We start from the raw sequence: 21,763 nt of genomic DNA on the forward strand, positions 1-21,763 counted from the left end.
TAAAGTTAAAATTATTTACATGTTTATTTTAATTAAATAAGACAAGATAATTATTTATTTAGAAATATTTTAATAATTCCGCAAAATTATGAATACGAAATACGGGCCTTTACAATATCGAAATTTTTATCACTAAATGTTTTCTTGATTGGGGTTTGGATAAAGTCTTCACTATCACAGTCGATAATGCTAGTTCGAATGATACTACAGTGAAAGAGATGTCAAACCAATTAAGTAAATGGGGAAGTAATTTGATGGATGGTAAACACCTTCATGTGAGGTGTGTGGCTCATATAATCAATCTCATTGTTCAAGATGGCTTGAAAGAAGTTGGAAATTCTGTGAGACGAGTTAGACAAGCTATAAGATATATTAGAGAATCTCCTGCAAGGATTAAAAAATTCAAAGATTGTTGTGAACTTGAAAAGATAACAAGTAAGAAGTCCTTGTGTTTGGATGTTGTTACTAGGTGGAATTCTACTTACTTAATGTTGAAAGTTGCTTTGGAATTTGAAAATGCTTTTGTAAGTTATGCTATTCATGATCCTGGATTGTTGGATCATCTTCTTACCCATGTTTGTGAAGATGGAAAGGATGTAGGTGCATTGACAAGTGGTGATTGGGAAAATGTGAGAAAAATTGAGAAGTTTCTTGAAGCTTTTTATAATCTTACGTTGAGAGTTTCAGGTTCATCATATGTTACTTCAAATATCCACTTTCATGAAATTGGCGAGCTTTCTTGCGTTTTAAAGTTGTTGGTAGAGAGTGATGACAGTGTTTTGGATACGATGGCAAAAAGGATGAAATCTAAATTTGACAAATATTGGGGTGCTCCAGAAAAAATGAATAAGATGATTTTTATTGCATGTGTGCTTGATCCTCGTTTCAAATTTGATTATGTGGCTTTTGTGCTTTCGAAGATGAAGATGTATGGGCAAGATAAAGGGGAGCAATTAAGAGTTGAAATAAAGTTGTATATGACTTCTTTGTTTGAAGGATATAGGAAGGTCACTTCAAAAATGTCTCAAGGATCATCCACTAGTAAAGTTGAGCCATCGGGTATAAACATAGGAAATATTCATAAAAGAACATTAATACAACAAGAATACTTGAGACATAAGGCTGAAAGTGGAAATATGGATGTTAAGACTGAGTTAGATAGGTATCTCGATGAAGATGTTGACGTGCAAATGAACATTTTGATATTTTGCTTTGGTGGAAAGTTAATTCTTCCAAATTTCCTACTCTGGCTGAGATGGCTCGTGATGTATTAGCGATTCCTATTTCGACTGTGGCGTCGGAAAGTGCTTTTAGCACCGGGGGACGTGTTCTAGATTCATTTAGAAGTTCATTAACACCTCGATTAGTGCAAGCTCTAATTTGCCTTCAAGATTGGTTCCGAAAAGAATCTTCTCCCATTAAAGTAGAAGAACACTTGGATCATCTTGAAGAGATTGAATCTGGTAAAAAATTTGTGTATTTTTTCTGTTTTATTTTAAAATTATTTTGTTATTTAATGTTGGCAATAATTTTCTTACTTTTTTTTATATTTGATCAATATTGGAAGGGATTCTTGCATTGGGAGAGATTCTTGCATAACCAATATATAAACAAATATTTCCATGAAATATTGTAAGTTAACAAGTTAAAGTTAAGCATTTTCACTTATTGTTACTAGTTGTAATAAATTTAATGTTTTTTCCATAAAAAAATATTTTTTTATATGACTTTGTGAAAGATCTTTGCAATTAATTTCAACAACTTTAAGTTATTGCTTCAAAATTGTGATTCATAATCACTTTATAATTGTAATGAATTTAATGTCTTTTTTTTTTTTGCTAAACAGGATTTTGGAATTTGAGAATTTTAAGTTCAAATATTTTGAAGGAGATGGCCATACGAAATGTTTTGGGATTGTCAGACGTGGAGTTTCATTCGAGCTGGTTGACACTTTGTTATCTTTCCTATTACTGAATATTCAGTTGGATTCATGCATTTCGGTGTTTACATAGTTAATTAGTTATATATATTGTTATTATATTCGCATGACATGTTTGTACACAACACATTATATATATATATATAAAAAAAAAGATTAAGTCTCACAAATTAAATGTTTGACAAATACTATGATTTAGATTTTAGAGGCATAAAGTGACGTATAATTTTATTTCTTAACAAAATTTTAGCTAATCGTATGTAACCGACCGTCTAAATCGAACCGTATTACGAAAAAACCGAACCGAACCATAATAAAATGGTTTGGTTTTGGACTAGAGATATTCAAAACCGAAAACCGAAAAACCGAACCGTTATAGAGAAAAACCGGACCGAACCAACCGACGCCCACCCCTAACACAGGAACATACATTTAAAAATAATACTTTAAAATAAGCTGACGTAAAACATGTAATCATATATAAATCATAAATCATAAAGCCTTTCATCATCGTATATCATTTTGGATGAAATTTGATACTTGAAAGTGACTATGATATCATCATGGTCAATTAATTAGTCTAGCTATACCAAATACCTGGGGGCGGAACGTTAGCAACTCTTGTCACTGAGCTGTGGCCAAATATGGAAATACGATCGTCGGGCTTCCCTTTGAGGCCTTTTCCCTCACGATATCCCCAATCATATCTTTTTTTGTCACAGTCAATTCACATCCTTTAAAATATTTTTCCTTTACTTTTATTTATAAAATATCGTATCCTTCAAAAATCGTAAAATAGCATTTTTCGGGAAAAAAATCGTACAACATTTGCATGTATCATAAAAATATCATATTTTCATCATAAACATTTTAAAATATCATTTAGAGTGTAATACACTGCCAGACCTTTCGAACTACCTGGGACGCAAAATGACCGTTTTACCCCTGGACCTCAAATTTACTTTCCAATTTTTATTTTTTTTAATTTTAATTGCTCGAGCCTATCCCAATTCATCATATAATCTTAAATTTAACTTCTAATATTTTTCTTAAACGTAAACCCGAGCCTTTAGATTTAATGACTTAATAACTAAACCGTGAAGCGTTCCAAACCCAAATTAATTCAAACTTAATATTTTCTTCCCAAATTTTAAATTACACTTTTCATCTCTAAACTTCCCCCGTGAGTCATGAACCATCCCCTTGAACCACTGTTCGAGCCTCATCTCTTTCCCTGGCCATTTTCGAACATTTTTCTCCCAACCAAGCCGCGCGCCTAAAACTCTCGAGCCACCTTGGACCAGACCATTTCCAGACAATCAGCCACCCTCCTGGACCCTAATGACCCAGTTGTACCAGCCCCTGACCAGCCACACTAGCCCTTTCGCACCCTGCAACCTAGTCGATGGAAACATCCCAAAACATGTAAGGAAAACCCTAACTTTCAAGCCTCAATCATACATTTCCTTTGCTACTTTCCAGCCTTTGTTTACCCCTTAAACAACACTTTTTACAATACTTTAATGTCCTCAAATGGCAGCATGTCCTTTATAAATCATAACCCGTCTCAAACGAGTGCAAAAACGTCAAAACTTTGATAAATATTCATCCAACTGTTAAATAATTTGATCAACATAATTTTCATGCTTTAAAACATAAAACACGCATATTATGATTTGAATGGTACAAAAAGAAAGTTTAGAAACGTGTATTTACGTTTAAAACGCTCGAAATATGAATACCGAAGCAGTGGAACGTCGGTGACGAACGGATGACGATCTCTACCCTTTTTTCTCGTCGAAACCCCACCAAAAACCTACTTGTGATGCAAGGGAGTCAGGTGATCGCAACTGGAAGGAAAAATGATCAGAAATTGAAGAACGAAGGAGGAAAAAAATTTGAAACTTCACTTGCCCCAAGAGCTCCAAGTTCGGCCGATGTTCTACCCTTCACTTTCAATTTCATATAATTGTGTGGGGGGTGGGGGGGGGGGAGGGGTGTCTAGAGTTTATGTGTGTGTAGAATTCTTTTAAAAAGATTTAAAAAGATTTCTAAACACTTAATTAATGGGCTTAATTAACCTAGATTTTTAAATAATAATTTAGGGCCATTAAGATTTATAAAATAATATCAAATTAAAAGATTTAAAAATACATATTTCCAAAAATCCCTTAAAAATTATATAAAATTCATTGCTCCCACTAAATAATTTAAAATTTACCTTAAAATGCAATAATTTTTAAATTATTTAAAATAAATATTTTCTTAACTAAAAAAAATAATTTAGATTTTAAACCTTTAGCAACTTAATCGTCTCCAGCCCTTTGTCCCGGGCTCCCGGCCAATTATCGATATTCCTCTGAAAATTTTTAAATTATGAAATCAAGCAAAATTACACAATCAATTATTTAGTTACTGTAATATCCAATCTTGGTGAACGGTACGGTTTAAGATTTCTTATGTTTATGGACTATTTGGTTAAGTTTAAGTATAGTTTAGATGTTAAGAATTTGGATTTATGATTCATAGTATTGTCGGTTATAGATGATGTGTAGTTGTTTTGTAGCATCGTTGCGGTTTAATTAATGATAATTTGTATGTTGAGCCAATTGGTATGAGGCCAATTGTAGTGGTTAGATAAGATATAGAGTTGCAACTTTCATGTTGAGACTGTTGCCAACTTATGAGGAGAAGCGGCGTTGCGATTCGATTTTAGTTGCAAAGAGTATATTGTTGGCTACAGAGGAGAGTGCACCCGCGGTCCATTTTGCAGTGCACCCGCGGTGTTTGGACAGAAGGTCTAGTGCACCCGCGGTCCATTTTGCAGTGCACCCGCGGTGTTTGGGCAGAGCAGCCACCGCACCCGCGGTAGAAAAGGAGCGCACCCGCGGTCGTTCCTTTGGATTTTCGGATGTTGTTCAGTACACGTAGCGCTCCCGCGGTGCAAAGGCTAGCGCACCCGCGGTCGATGTACAGTAAAGTCGTGTTTTGAGATTTTAAGTGATATAATACAAGGGTTGGTTCACTTCTCTCTCATTTCTCTCCTCACTTCTCGATTCTTCAGCTCCAAGGAGGCTAGGGTTCTCAATTTCTTCCATTTGTGCCTTTGATTCAAGCATCTTGTTGGGTATTTGAAGTGAGACAAGGTTCTTTGGGTCCAAGGAGCTAAGGTAAGCTTGTGGGTTTGGTTATTCTTGGATTATTGTGTTGGAGAAATCATGGGTTTGTTGATTGTGTTGGTTTATGGGTTTTATGGTAAGGGGTTGTGATTATTAAGTTATTGATGGTTCAATACATGGTTTATTGTTGTATGTTTTGTACCAAGAGATTAGATTCAAGCTTTCTATTGGTTGTAAGTGGAATTCATTCCTTGTGCTCACATGAATTATATGTATTGTATTTAAATGGTTTTAACATGCTATTCCCTTCCATTTGATTCATGTTATGTATTGATACACTTTGTTGTATACTAGAGGCATTTTTATGTCTCAATTATGTAAAAGGGAATGCAAGAGAAAAGAGTATTCAAAATGTTTGATTTAATGCCAAAGAGAGAGTTCAAATTGATTTATTGGATTGATAAAGAGATAGTCAGAGATTGCATGCAATTAGTTGATCAACGACCATAGGCTTATATCCCAACAGAGTAATCTATTTATATCGATGGGATATAGGTACAGAGCAGAGATACTATTGAAATATCAATCCATCAGAGAAAAGAGAAATACTATCGTTATGTTCATGTTCTACTATATTATTCATGTTTAAAGAGTTAGATGGTATTTAATGATTTCAAAGCCATGTTTTACAGAGTATGATATGTATACATTGTTATGTAAGAATTCCACTTGCTAAGTTTTATACTCATTCCAGTTATTTCATATGATGCAGATAAGAGTGACGGGCCAGGACGTTGATTGGAACCGAGGTCTTATGCATAGAAGATGGAAGGAAGAAGGATATTTTGTTAGCATTTTGGACATGATCAAAAATGATATTTTGTATTTTGATGCAACAGTTATTTGATCATGTATATATTTTTGATTGTATATATTGAAAATGTGTTTATGTCAAGAAAATTTTAAATCATTCCTTCCTTCAAATAAAATTTAGAAAAATTCCGCTGTGTTATCAAATGAAATCGGTCAGAGGTGTTACATTTAGTGGTATCAGAGCAACGTTCTTCGGACCAATGCATATGACTTCGTCTACTTTCAACTGTCCGGGTATGTCTTCTTCAACATCTATTTATTGTTATCGGTTGATATGTATTATGCGAGCACATTGTAGGAGTTAATGCCTCCTAAGAGAAAGGCTTCAGAGGGTGAGGATAGTTCTTCATCGAGAGTTGTCGACGAGTTCGGCAAATTACTGAAAGAGCAAGACAAGGTTCACAGTGAACAGATTCAGCAGTTGCTCCGTTTGCAAGGTTCAGGTCAAGGTAGAGGCCAAGTGGTTCAAGCGGTTGGGACTGATGGGATCTTTACTGCATTTAAGAGGATGGATCCGCCTGAGTTTGCAGGAAGCACTGATCCATTGGTGGCTGTAGAGTGGATTAAAGCACTTGAGGCGATATTTGATCATCTCAAATATGAAGACAAGGACAGAGTTGGTTGTGCAGTATTCATGCTAGTCAAAGCTGCACGTATTTGGTGGAATGCTACCAAGGTAAGTGTTGATGTTCCGGCATTGAAGTGGCAAGATTTCACGGATCTTTTCTATGACAAGTATTTTCCGGATGCACTTCGAGCTCGGAAGGTGACTGAGTTTTTAGAGCTTCGTCAGGGAGGTATGAATGTTGACGAGTATATTTTGAAGTTCGAGGAGGGCTGTCTGTTTGCCCCATATATTGCCTCGAATGACAAAGACAAGGGTGCTCATTTCATTAGAGGACTTCGAGCAGAGATCAGGAGGGACATTAATATGTCTAAGGCGGTGACATTAAGAGATTTGGCTAAGGCTTTGCAAGCCGAGCAAGATGAGAAGATATCGCTAGAGAAAGACAGGCGAGGCAACAGGCTATTGCCCAAAGAGTGTAGAACCCGAAAATCAGATTACGTATAAACCATGCATAATTTCTATTATTTAAATAAAAATGAACTATTTACATATATATGAAGTGTTTTAATATTTTAAAGTAGATGTTTCGTTTTCTCTTTTTAGGATAAATACGCGAGGTCGGAACCGGAGTTTGGAGATTGAGATAAGATTAATACTAAGAAAATATTCCTAAATTTAATTTAAGGCAAGGAATAATTTAATTTAAAGAAATAAAATGTTTTAGAATTTATTTAATTAATTAGAGCTAAGTTGGTAAATAAATTCTTTTAGATTCAATATTTAATTAAAGCTTAATTTAAAATATGTAAATGGGGGATGAATTAATCTAGGTATAAAATAGTCAAGAAATTAAACATAGCTTTAAATATTTGAATTTGAGGTCAAGCATGCCATGAAAAATTCTAAGCAAGATTCTAAACTAATTTAATTTGTTAATACATTAAAATATATAATGAGTGTATTAAACATTAAGAAGTTAAAATATAAGCCTTAAACAATATTATACAACTTCAAAAGCTAGTAATAATTTCGGCCAAGTCATTTTGTAGGAGTGATAACTCCTCATTCAAGTCCCCCTCAATGACCTTCACAATGAATGCAATTCCTCACATTTAAATTCAATAGTTATTATTGAATTCAATACTATGATACACATTAATCTTACTCAAGCCACCACCCTAGCAAACCAACGTACTTATGCAGTAAAAATAGGAATAAAACCATCGACTAACATAGGAATGAGAAGCAATTCATAAGCTATTCAACTTCTTGCACTTGTAACTCTCCACTAAATGCATTTCAAGACCCTTTAACACCTCCTATATCATACACCTCATCCCTAACATCAACTACAACCCTTACATTCGAAATCACCAGAAAGAAACAGCAGCTTAATCGTGTAAGAACAGCACAAGAACAAGAAAGGAAATCCAACTCGGTTCCGTCGCGTCGTGTCGTCGTATTGATTTATTTTCTTCAAAACAAATTCCAGGCATGTATATATTATTCCTTTTGCTCTACAATCAAGTTATATTAGCTATTTTAAATCAATATATGTTCATAAATCAAGTGCCAAAACCATTTTTGACAGCAACACTTTCGAAAAAAAAAATCTGTACAGCACCTAGGCATTTGGGTTGTGCTTCACAGGTTGCTGTAATCTTGTTGGTTTCGGGAGTGTTTCGTTTCCAGGCAACCAAGTCTGCTGTTAGACATGAATTAGAATGTGTTAGGATGTTATTGGTCCGTTGGTTTGCACCCACACACTCACAAATAAAGGAATGACAGCAACATTTTCAAAACTACAGATTTGAGCTTCGTTTTTGGTTCTTGGGTGGTTAAGGGAAGTATTCGAATCTTGGTTGTCCCAGGGACTGTAGCCACGGTTAGAACCCTCCCTTAACATGTCTAGGACGTGACCAAGGTGTCCTTTCCAAGCCTGGTACACGGATCCTTCAGAATTTCACAACAACAACACAAATGCATTTCGGTTTCTTCAAATTCTGTGTATATGCCCTTTCGGTTTTTTGGATGTTGTGTGGATTATGGTTGGCTCCTAGCCTGTAGCCATGGTTCATAAAACACTTCATCATGTCTAGATCGAGCCATGGTTGATGAAATGGCCACTGGAACGACCCACGACAGTAAAACAACTCAATTCATTTCATTGCACAGATTTGGTGCACTCGGTTGATACCTTCGGTTGTCTTAGGTAATGGCGTGGGTTGTGGTTGGCTTTTATCCCTTAGCCATGGTCCAAGCCATGCCTTAGAATGTTGGTAAGAGTCTCTGGTTGGTGGTTCAAGCCAATGGTCATGAAATTTCGAATTTTTCCCCTCACACGCGCAATAGCAGCTGCTGTAAATTCTGTTGGTGACAGCAACTATGAGTTCGGTTTCAGAGGTGGTTTGAGTTCATTGGCTTGGCTTTTAGCCCATGGCCTTGGACTGGACAGTACCCAATGAGTTAGGAAAGTTTTGTTTTTGGCCGTTCGTGATTTGGTCTAGTTTAGAGGTCGTACGAGAATTTACGGCGAAAGATGCCAAAATGACTCTCGAAAGAGCGTTTTATGTTTTTGGATTTCCTTTCACCTATTTTCGTGTGTTACAGTTATTATGCATATTTTTCAGTATGTTGGGGTATTTTAATCATGGTTAAACGTCGGTTTAATGTTGGTTCGGGTTGGTACGAAGCCATGGTTAAAATCAAGTTGTTGGTTCGAATCGTCTCGTTTTTGGTTCTATTGTTAAAATTATGTCAAGTTAAGATTTATTGCATGTGTCACATATTAGTAGTAAGTCGCAGCAAGCCTGTGAATGATCCAACTCATCCGATAAAAATAAGGTTATAATTATATTACGTGCATAAAAATATAAAATGTTTATTTTTGAGATATATGTTATATGTCTTGTGGCCACCTTATGCGTATGGGTTTGGAATTCGGTAGGAACAACCGAGGACCTCTCCGCCCGGTGACTTACGACCGGTTATGATTATGTATGGGTACGAACATCCAGTCCAAGGGCTGTGATTGATCTCTACCGCCCAGTATACTGTGGTTTAGTCTGATCAGGCGCTTATGCTATGTTATGGGCCACTTGCTTAGAAACATTATCTCTACCAGAAAATTATGATATGTTATGACAGAGCTCTATTGAGCAAAGCTTTTACGTATGAATTTTCAGATATACACGTAGTTATAATTATTCATGATACGATTTTCACCATTCGCTCTACGATACTTTATTTTTATGATGCATGCGATTTTATGTTATATTTACTTGTATTCACGATATATACATGTTGAGTCTTTAGACTCACTAGACTTGATTGTGTAGGTATTGACGAGGTCGGGACCGTGAGCGGAGACCAGTGAGCGATCTTGGGACAGCAGTAGTAAACCCGAGGACCTCATGATTTAATTTATGCACTTTTTATTATTCAAACTCAGTTTTAATACGTTGGATTATTTTTAAATTGATACGTTGGATTATTTTTACGTGATGTTTACATTGGATTATTTTTAAATTGTTGGTTGAAAACAATATTTGCTTCCGCTGTTATTTTAAAGTTAAAATTATTTACATGTTTATTTTAATTAAATAAGACAAGATAATTATTTATTTAGAAAAATTTTAATAATTCCGCAAAATTATGAATACGAAATACGGGCCTTTACACTTGGTATCAGAGCCTATGATCTTGTAAAGGGTTGTACTACTACTGCTCGCCAAGAAACTCATGAAGTCACGTCTTCGGTCTGTAAGTTTTACGATTACGCATTTATTTTTAAAGCATGAAATATTTTTACATCCTGATTGCATGAACTGTTTTATGTCAAGATTATGATTATGCAATGTTTACTTAAATTTAAAGAAAATAATGGAATTATGCATGTTGGTTTACGTATAGGTTATAATATGGAACAGCATGCCTCCTAGACGCCGTGTTGGACGTCCGAGAGGTGATGATGAGCGCCGTCATGAGAACGGCGAAGATCAGAGGCAAAGGGAGAACGAGGAGAGAGATCTACTACCACCTCCTCCACCAGACATGAATGCCAGATGCTAGCTGGGATGACTCAGTTCTTCGCACAGTTTGCGGGGAAAAATGCAAGTGGGAGCCAGACAGCCGGGACCGGAGGCTATGTATGAGCGGTATTTATGAAGATGCGACCAAAGGAATTCTTAGGGACGTCCGATCCTATGGCTGCCAAGGGCTGGATTAAGTCACTCGAGGTTATATTCGAGTTTATGGGGCTTGAAGATGGAGATAGGATTCGATGTGCGACCTATCTGTTCGGAGGAGACGCTCGCCTATGGTGGGAGGGAGCATCAGTGGCTTTAGATTTGACTACTTTGAGTTGGACGCGCTTCACAGAGGTATTCTATTCTAAATATTTTACTGAGGAGGTGCGTTCGAGGCTGACTACGGAGTTCATGACCCTGAGGCAGGGGGACTTGACTGTTACGGAGTTTATTCGTAAGTTTGAGAGGGGATGTCATTTTGTGCCCCTAATTGCTAACGATGCTGGAGCAGAGTTGAGGCATTTTCTGAATGGTCTGCGGCCGATCTTACGCCGTGATGTTAGGGTGGCTGGCCCTACTACCTATGATATTGCTGTTTCCAGAGCGCTAGCGGCAGAGCAAGACCAGAATGATATTGAGCGCGATTGCCTTGGAAAACGACCATTTCAGGCACCACACCGTCCTCCTCAGTCACAGCATCAGAACAAGAGATCTTTCCACGGTCCACCCAGGAACAGAGGGCCGCAGCAGCAACAGCAGGGACGAGCCGTCCCGAGGACAGTGGAGTATCCAGTCTGTGCCAGGTGCTCACGTCGTCACGCTGGGCCTTGTATGTATGGTTCGGGAAAGTGTTACAAATGTGGTAGTACTGACCACATATTGAAGAATTGCCCACAGAAGAATCTGCCCACCCAAGGCAGAGTTTTTGCTCTCCATGCTGCGGAGACTAACCCGGAAACGATGCTCATGACAGGTATCGTAAATTCTTAAGTTGTATTTGAAGTTTAATGTTTTGGGTTAATATTTTGAACTTAGAATTTATGATAGGATTGCATGCTCTAATCAGTGTTATTTACGGGAATTTAGGTTAGAAGAACTTTGACCTTTGCATGTCTATAAGCATAGTTCTTGTAAAACTATTGGGTTTAGCATAATATCCCAATCTTTCAGGGAGAATCTTTATAGCCGGTTCAGCTACGAAAGCCTTGATAGATTCAGGGGCTACCCATTCGTTCATTTCAGAAACCTTTGCAAATTCTCTCAAGATCAAATCAATTGGACTCGACATAGCATATTCAGTAGCATTGCCTTCTGGAGAGGAGATGACAGCTACTAATGTGATCCGAGATATAGACCTTGAACTTCATGGTAATCTTGTGTATGCGGATCTGATCGTTCTAGCGATGCCAGAATTTGATATCATTCTAGGGATGGACTGGATACTGAGGAACCGAGTTTTGATTGACTTCCAGCAGAGATCAGTTCTCGTCCGACCGCCTGGGATGGAACAATTCTTATTCGAGCCAGACAGGTATTTTAATTTACCGCGTATGATATCTTGTGTCCAGGCTAGGAAGCTCATTCGTAGAGGGTGCCGAGCATTTTTAGCTACTCTTGTATCCGTTCCCGAGACGCCCAAACAGTCAGCATCCGATGTTCCAATTGTCCGGGATTTTCTAGACGTTTTTCCTGATGACGTCTCTGGATTACCACCTGTGAGAGAGGTGGAATTTTCTATTGATCTTATGCCTGGTACGGCACCGATCTCAAAGGCGCCGTACAGATTAGCACCGACGGAGATGGCAGAACTCAAGAAACAGATTCAGGAACTTCTTGACAAGGAGTTCATTCGCCCGAGCTTTTCGCCATGGGGCGCACCGGTATTGTTTGTGAAGAAAAAGGATGGATCGATGAGGCTCTACATTGATTACCGGGAGTTGAACAACGTTACAGTGAAGAACAAATACCCATTCCCGAGGATAGAGGATTTATTTGATCAATTGGAGGGAGCTTCGGTATTCTCCAAGATTGATCTGCGTTCTGGTTATCATCAGCTGAGAGTGAAAGATGCCGACGTTCCCAAGACTGCTTTCAGGACTCGTTATGGCCACTTCGAGTTTCTTGTGATGCCGTTCGGTTTGACGAATGCGCCAGCAATCTTCATGGATCTCATGAATCGTGTATTCCAGCCGTATCTTGATCAGTTCGTGATAGTATTCATAGATGATATTCTCATCTACTCAAAGAATCAAGAGGATCACATCAGACATCTGACCACATTACTGCAGACCTTACAAAAGCACAAACTATTCGCGAAGTTCAGTAAATGCGAGTTCTGGTTAAAGAAAGTGGCATTCTTAGGCCACTTCATTTCTAGCAGTGGTATCGAGGTAGACCCGGCGAAAGTTGCAGCAGTCAGGGATTGGGTTGTGCCGCAAAATGCATCAGAGATCCGTAGTTTTCTTAGATTAGCAGGATACTATCGGAAGTTTATTCGGGGATTTTCCTCCATCGCAGTTCCACTCACATCATTGACGAAGAAGAATGTTAAGTATGTTTGGAACGAGGAATGTCAGAAGAGCTTCGACACATTGAAGCAAGCTCTTATTTCAGCCCTAGTATTGGCCATGCCTTCAGGACCCGGAGACTTTGTTCTTTATACCGATGCTTCAAAACTCGGGTTAGGCGCGGTATTGATGCAGCATGGGAAGGTGATAGCATATGCTTCTCGGCAGTTGAAGATTCATGAGAAGAATTATCCTACCCATGACCTAGAGTTGGCAGCTGTAGTATTTGCATTGAAGATTTGGAGACACTATTTGTACGGAGAGAAGTGTCAGATCTTTACCGACCACAAAAGTCTCAAATACTTCTTTACACAGAAAGAGTTGAATATGCGGCAGAGGCGTTGGTTGGAGTTAGTTAAGGACTACGACTGTGACATTAGCTATCATCCTGGCAAAGCTAATGTAGTTGCAGACGCGTTGAGCAGGAAAGTCGCAGGGATGGCTCATTTGGTGGTTTCGAGACCTCTTCAGTCTGAGATGCAGAGGTTTGATCTAGAGACATATCCTCGAGGTAGAGTTCCTCGTCTATCTACTTTGACGATTCAGTCTTCTCTTCTAGACCGTATTCGCAGTGGACAGTTAGCAGACGAGCAGTTGGCTAAGTGGAGACAGAGAGATGAAGCCAAGGGCAGTATCCTGTACGCAGTGAGAGACGGTATTGTCAGATATCGAGACAGAATATGGGTTCCTAGCAGCGGTTCTATTCGAGCAGATATCTTATCTGAGGCCCATATGTTGCCGTACTCTATACATCCAGGGAGTACGAAGATGTACAAAGACCTGCAGTTATTATACCGGTGGCCAGGAATGAAGAGGGATATCAGACGTTTTGTATCCGAGTGTCTGACGTGTCAGCTAGTGAAAACGGAACATCAGAGACCAGCAGGGTTGCTCAAGCCTCTTCCTATTCCCGAGTGGAAGTGGGAGAATGTCACCATGGATTTCGTTGTTGGTTTGCCGAAGTCAGTCAGAGGGTCGAATGCGATATGGGTGATTGTTGATCGTCTTACGAAGTCAGCTCATTTCTTGCCTATTAAGACTACTTTCTCCATGATCCAGTATGCAGAGTTATATATCCGGGAGATCGTTAGACTTCATGGTATTCCCGTTTCTATAGTGTCTGACCGAGATCCTAGATTCACTTCATCATTTTGGAAGAGTCTACATTCAGCTATGGGTACAAAGTTGTTGTTTAGCATAGCTTTTCACCCACAGACAGATGGTCAGTCCGAGAGAGTTATCCAGATTTTGGAGGATCTCCTTCGTGCATGTGTTCTTGATTTCTCCGGGAGTTGGGAATCAAAGCTACCGTTAGTGAAGTTTACCTATAACAACAGTTTTCAGTCATCTATAGGTATGGCTCCATATGAAGCACTGTACGGTCGCAAGTGTAGATCTCCTATTCATTGGGATGAAGTGGGGGAGAGATCAGAGTTGGGTCCGGAGATTGTACAGCAGGCTGCTGATGTAGTAGTCAAGATTCGTGATAGGATGAGGACTGCTCAGAGTAGACAGAAGAGTTATGCGGATCAGAGGAGGAGAGATTTAGAGTTTGCTGTTGGTGACCATGTTTTCGTGAAGATTGCACCGATGAAAGGTGTCATGAGGTTCGGAAAGAAAGGAAAGCTCAGTCCGAGATTCATTGGACCATTTGAGATCCTCGACAGAGTTGGGACATTAGCTTATCGTGTTGCTCTTCCGCCGAATCTGGCCGGAGTGCACAACGTCTTTCACGTCTCCATGCTGAGAAAGTATATGGCGAATCCATTGCATGTCTTGAACTTTGAACCGTTGCAGGTTACTCCTAATTTGTCTTATGAGGAAAGACCAGTGCAAATTTTAGACAGACAGGAGAAAAAGTTTCGGAACAAAATAGTCAAGCTTGTGAAAGTCAAATGGCTCAATCATTCAGAGGAGTAAGCTACGTGGGAATCTGAGCCGGAGATGAGGAGTCGTTATCCCGAGTTATTCGGTAAGTTTTAATTACGGGGACGAAATTTCTTTTAGGGGGGAGAGTTGTAGAACCCGAAAATCAGATTACGTATAAGCCATGCATAATTTCTATTATTTAAATTAAAAATGAATATTTTACATATATATGAAGTGTCATAATTATTTTAAAAGTAGATGTTTCGTTTTATCTTTTTAGGATAAATACGCGAGGTCGAACCGGAGTTTGGAGATTTGAGATAAGATTAATAATAAGAAAATATTCCTAAATTTAATTTAAGGCAAGGAATAATTTAATTTAAAGAAATAAAATGTTTTAGAATTTATTTAATTAATTAGAGCTAAGTTGGTATATAAATTCTTTTAGATTCAATATTTAATTAAAGCTTAATTTAAAATATGTAAATGGGGGATGAATTAATCTAGGTATAAAATAGTCAAGAAATTAAACATAGCATTTAAATACTTGAATTTGAGGTCAAGCATGCCATGAAAAATTCTAAGCAAGATTCTAAACTAAATTAATTTGGTAATACATTAAAATATATAATGAGTGTATTAAACATTAAGAAGTTAAAATATAAGCCTTAAACAATATTATACCATTTCAAAAGCTAGTAATAATTTCGGCCAAGTCATTTTGTAGGAGTGATAACTCCTCATTCAAGTCCCCTCAATGACCTTCACAATGAATGCAATTCCTCACATTTAAATTCAATAGTTATTATTGAATTCAATACTATGATACACATTAATCTTACTCAAGCCACCACCCTAGCAAACCAACGTACTTATGCAGTAAAAATAGGAATAAAACCATCGACTAACATAGGAATGAGAAGCAATTCATAAGCTATTCAACTTCTTGCACTTGTAACTCTCAACTAAATGCACTTCAAGACCCCTTTAACACCTCCTATATCATACACCTCCATCCCTAACATCAACTACACCCTTACATTCGAAATCACCAGAAAGAAACAGCAGCTTAATCGTGTAAGAACAGCACAAGAACAAGAAAGGAAATCTAACTCGGTTCCGTCGCGTCGTGTCGTCGTATTGATTTATTTTCTTCAAAACAAATTCCAGGCATGTATATATTATTCCTTTTCTCTACAATCAAGTTATATTAGCTATTTTAAATCAATATATGTTCATAAATCAAGTGCCAAAACCATTTTTGACAGCAACACTTTCGAAAAAAAATCTGTACAGCACCTAGGCATTTGGGTTGTGCTTCACGGTTGCTGTAATCTTGTTGGTTTCGGGAGTGTTTCGTTTCCAGGAAACCAAGTCTGCTGTTAGACATGAATTAGAATGTGTTAGGATGTTATTGGTCCGTTGGTTTGCACCCACACACTCACAAATAAAGGAATGACAGCAACATTTTCAAAACTACAGATTTGAGCTTCGTTTTTGGTTCTTGGGTGGTTAAGGGAAGTATTCGAATCTTGGTTGTCCCAGGGACTGTAGCCACGGTTAGAACCCTCCCTTACCATGTCTAGGATGTGACCAAGGTGTCCTTTCCAAGCCTGGTACACGGATCCTTCAGAATTTCACAACAACAACACAAATGCATTTCGGTTTCTTCAAATTCTGTGTATATGCCCTTTCGGTTTTTGGATGTTGTGTGGATTATGGTTGGCTCCTAGCCTGTAGCCATGGTTCATACAACACTTCATCATGTCTAGATCGAGCCATGGTTGATGAAATGGCCACTGGAACGACCCACGACAGTAAAACAACTCAATTCATTTCATTACACAGATTTGGTGCACTCGGTTTATACCTTCGGTTGTCTTAGGTAATGGCGTGGGTTGTGGTTGGCTTTTAGCCCTTAGCCATGGTACAAGCCATGCCTTAGAATGTTGGTAAGAGTCTCTGGTTGGTGGTTCAAGCCAATGGTCATGAAATTTCGAATTTTTCCCCTCACACGCGCAATAGCAGCTGCTGTAAATTCTGTTGGTGACAGCAACTATGAGTTCGGTTTCAGGAGGTGGTTTGAGTTCTTGGTTGGCTTTTAGCCCATGGCCTTGGACTGGACAGTACCCCAATGAGTTAGGAAAGTCGTGTTTTTGGCCGTTCGTGATTTGGTCGAGTTTAGAGGTCGTACGAGAATTTACGGCGAAAGGTGCCAAAATGACTCTCGAAAGAGCGTTTTATGTTTTTGGATTCCTTTCACCTATTTTCGTGTGTTACAGTTATTATGCATATTTTTCAGTATGTTTGGGGTATTTTTAATCATGGTTAAACGTCGGTTTAATGTTGGTTCGGGTTGGTACGAAGCCATGGTTAAAAATCAAATTGTTGGTCTGAATCGTCTCGTTTTTGGTTCTATTGTTAAAATTATGTCAAGTTTGCATGTGTCACATATTAGTAGTAAGTCGCAGCAAGCCTGTGAATGATCCAACTCATCCGGTAAAAATAAGGTTATAATTATATTACGTGCATAAAAATATAAAATGTTTATTTTTTAGATATATGCTATATGTCTTGTGGCCACCTTATGCTTATGGGTTTGGAAGTCGGTAGGAACAACCGAGGACCTCTCCGCTCGGTGACTTACGACCGGTTATGATTATGTATGGGTACGAACATCCAGTCCAAGGGTTGTGATTGATCTCTACCGCCTAGTATACTGTGGTTTAGTCTGATCAGGCGTTTATGCTATGTTATGGGCCACTTGCTTAGAAACATTATCTCTACCAGAAAATTATGATATGTTATGACAGAACTCTATTGAGCAAAGCTTTTACGTATGAATTTTCAGATATGCACGTAGTTATAATTATTCATGATACGATTTTCACCATACGCTCTACGATACTTTATTTTTATGATGAATGCGATTTTATGTTATATTTACTTGTTATTCACGATAAATACATGTTGAGTGTTTAGACTCACTAGACTTGATTGTTGTAGGTATTGACGAGGTCGGGACCGCGGGCGGAGACCAGTGAGCGATCTTGGGACAGCAGTAGTAAACCCGAGGACCGCATGATTTAATTTATGCACTTTTTATTATTCAAACTCAGTTTTAATACGTTGTATTATTTTTAAATTGATACGTTGGATTATTTTTAAGTGATGTTTACATTGGATTATTTTTAAATTGTTGGTTGAAAACAATATTTGCTTCCCCTGTTATTTTAAAGTTAAAATTATTTACATGTTTATTTTAATTAAATAAGACAAGATAATTATTTATTTAGAAATATTTTAATAATTCCGCAAAATTATGAATACGAAATACGGGCCTTTACAATATCGAAATTTTTATCACTAAATGTTTTCTTGATTGGGGTTTGGATAAAGTCTTCACTATCACAGTCGATAATGCTAGTTCGAATGATACTACAGTGAAAGAGATGTCAAACCAATTAAGTAAATGGGGAAGTAATTTGATGGATGGTAAACACCTTCATGTGAGGTGTGTGGCTCATATAATCAATCTCATTGTTCAAGATGGCTTGAAAGAAGTTGGAAATTCTGTGAGACGAGTTAGACAAGCTATAAGATATATTAGAGAATCTCCTGCAAGGATTAAAAAATTCAAAGATTGTTGTGAACTTGAAAAGATAACAAGTAAGAAGTCCTTGTGTTTGGATGTTGTTACTAGGTGGAATTCTACTTACTTAATGTTGAAAGTTGCTTTGGAATTTGAAAATGCTTTTGTAAGTTATGCTATTCATGATCCTGGATTGTTGGATCATCTTCTTACCCATGTTTGTGAAGATGGAAAGGATGTAGGTGCATTGACAAGTGGTGATTGGGAAAATGTGAGAAAAATTGAGAAGTTTCTTGAAGCTTTTTATAATCTTACGTTGAGAGTTTCAGGTTCATCATATGTTACTTCAAATATCCACTTTCATGAAATTGGCGAGCTTTCTTGCGTTTTAAAGTTGTTGGTAGAGAGTGATGACAGTGTTTTGGATACGATGGCAAAAAGGATGAAATCTAAATTTGACAAATATTGGGGTGCTCCAGAAAAAATGAATAAGATGATTTTTATTGCATGTGTGCTTGATCCTCGTTTCAAATTTGATTATGTGGCTTTTGTGCTTTCGAAGATGAAGATGTATGGGCAAGATAAAGGGGAGCAATTAAGAGTTGAAATAAAGTTGTATATGACTTCTTTGTTTGAAGGATATAGGAAGGTCACTTCAAAAATGTCTCAAGGATCATCCACTAGTAAAGTTGAGCCATCGGGTATAAACATAGGAAATATTCATAAAAGAACATTAATACAACAAGAATACTTGAGACATAAGGCTGAAAGTGGAAATATGGATGTTAAGACTGAGTTAGATAGGTATCTCGATGAAGATGTTGACGTGCAAATGAACATTTTGATATTTTGCTTTGGTGGAAAGTTAATTCTTCCAAATTTCCTACTCTGGCTGAGATGGCTCGTGATGTATTAGCGATTCCTATTTCGACTGTGGCGTCGGAAAGTGCTTTTAGCACCGGGGGACGTGTTCTAGATTCATTTAGAAGTTCATTAACACCTCGATTAGTGCAAGCTCTAATTTGCCTTCAAGATTGGTTCCGAAAAGAATCTTCTCCCATTAAAGTAGAAGAACACTTGGATCATCTTGAAGAGATTGAATCTGGTAAAAAATTTGTGTATTTTTTCTGTTTTATTTTAAAATTATTTTGTTATTTAATGTTGGCAATAATTTTCTTACTTTTTTTTATATTTGATCAATATTGGAAGGGATTCTTGCATTGGGAGAGATTCTTGCATAACCAATATATAAACAAATATTTCCATGAAATATTGTAAGTTAACAAGTTAAAGTTAAGCATTTTCACTTATTGTTACTAGTTGTAATAAATTTAATGTTTTTTCCATAAAAAAATATTTTTTTATATGACTTTGTGAAAGATCTTTGCAATTAATTTCAACAACTTTAAGTTATTGCTTCAAAATTGTGATTCATAATCACTTTATAATTGTAATGAATTTAATGTCTTTTTTTTTTTTGCTAAACAGGATTTTGGAATTTGAGAATTTTAAGTTCAAATATTTTGAAGGAGATGGCCATACGAAATGTTTTGGGATTGTCAGACGTGGAGTTTCATTCGAGCTGGTTGACACTTTGTTATCTTTCCTATTACTGAATATTCAGTTGGATTCATGCATTTCGGTGTTTACATAGTTAATTAGTTATATATATTGTTATTATATTCGCATGACATGTTTGTACACAACACATTATATATATATATATAAAAAAAAAGATTAAGTCTCACAAATTAAATGTTTGACAAATACTATGATTTAGATTTTAGAGGCATAAAGTGACGTATAATTTTATTTCTTAACAAAATTTTAGCTAATCGTATGTAACCGACCGTCTAAATCGAACCGTATTACGAAAAAACCGAACCGAACCATAATAAAATGGTTTGGTTTTGGACTAGAGATATTCAAAATCGAAAACCGAAAAACCGAACCGTTATAGAGAAAAACCGGACCGAACCAACCGACGCCCACCCCTAACACAGGAACATACATTTAAAAATAATACTTTTAAAATAAGCTGACGTAAAACATGTAATCATATATAAATCATAAATCATAAAGTCTTTCATCATCGTATATCATTTTGGATGAAATTTGATACTTGAAAGTGACTATGATATCATCATGGTCAATTAATTAGTCTAGCTATACCAAATACCTGGGGGCGGAACGTTAGCAACTCTTGTCACTGAGCTGTGGCCAAATATGGAAATACGATCGTCGGGCTTCCCTTTGAGGCCTTTTCCCTCACGATATCCCCAATCATATCTTTTTTTGTCACAGTCAATTCACATCCTTTAAAATATTTTTCCTTTACTTTTATTTATAAAATATCGTATCCTTCAAAAATCGTAAAATAGCATTTTTCGGGAAAAAATCGTACAACATTTGCATGTATCATAAAAATATCATATTTTCATCATAAACATTTTAAAATATCATTTAGAGTGTAATACACTGCCAGACCTTTCGAACTACCTGGGACGCAAAATGACCGTTTTACCCCTGGACCTCAAATTTACTTTCCAATTTTTATTTTTTTTAATTTTAATTGCTCGAGCCTATCCCAATTCATCATATAATCTTAAATTTAACTTCTAATATTTTTCTTAAACGTAAACCCGAGCCTTTCGATTTAATGACTTAATAACTAAACCGTGAAGCGTTCCAAACCCAAATTAATTCAAACTTAATATTTTCTTCCCAAATTTTAAATTACACTTTTCATCTCTAAACTTCCCCCGTGAGTCATGAACCATCCCCTTGAACCACTGTTCGAGCCTCATCTCTTTCCCTGGCCATTTTCGAACATTTTTCTCCCAACCAAGCCGCGCGCCTAAAACTCTCGAGCCACCTTGGACCAGACCATTTCCAGACAATCAGCCACCCTCCTGGACCCTAATGACCCAGTTGTACCAGCCCCTGACCAGCCACACTAGCCCTTTCGCACCCTGCAACCTAGTCGATGGAAACATCCCAAAACATGTAAGGAAAACCCTAACTTTCAAGCCTCAATCATACATTTCCTTTGCTACTTTCCAGCCTTTGTTTACCCCTTAAACAACACTTTTTACAATACTTTAATGTCCTCAAATGGCAGCATGTCCTTTATAAATCATAACCCGTCTCAAACGAGTGCAAAAACGTCAAAACTTTGATAAATATTCATCCAACTGTTAAATAATTT

At 37.2% G+C, this 21,763-nt stretch overlaps 2 protein-coding genes across 2 annotated transcripts; both read left to right on the forward strand.

Moving 5' to 3' along the window:
- Positions 1-218: 218 nt before the first annotated feature.
- On the forward strand, positions 219-1,974 carry LOC142530489 (zinc finger BED domain-containing protein RICESLEEPER 2-like). The gene is made up of 3 exons (XM_075636321.1): positions 219-1,059; positions 1,224-1,463; positions 1,847-1,974. The coding sequence occupies exons 1-3, from the start codon at positions 219-221 to the stop codon at positions 1,972-1,974; spliced, it is 1,209 nt and encodes a 402-aa protein (XP_075492436.1).
- A 16,441-nt stretch (positions 1,975-18,415) lies between these two features.
- LOC142530490 (zinc finger BED domain-containing protein RICESLEEPER 2-like) lies at positions 18,416-20,171 on the forward strand. The gene is made up of 3 exons (XM_075636322.1): positions 18,416-19,256; positions 19,421-19,660; positions 20,044-20,171. Exons 1-3 carry the CDS (start codon positions 18,416-18,418, stop codon positions 20,169-20,171), a joined length of 1,209 nt encoding a protein of 402 aa, XP_075492437.1.
- The last annotated feature ends 1,592 nt before the right edge of the window (positions 20,172-21,763 follow it).

The sequence above is a fragment of the Primulina tabacum genome, chromosome 17 (genome assembly GCF_025594145.1).
Source record: "Primulina tabacum isolate GXHZ01 chromosome 17, ASM2559414v2, whole genome shotgun sequence".
In the NCBI taxonomy this organism is placed as follows: Eukaryota; Viridiplantae; Streptophyta; class Magnoliopsida; order Lamiales; family Gesneriaceae; genus Primulina; species Primulina tabacum.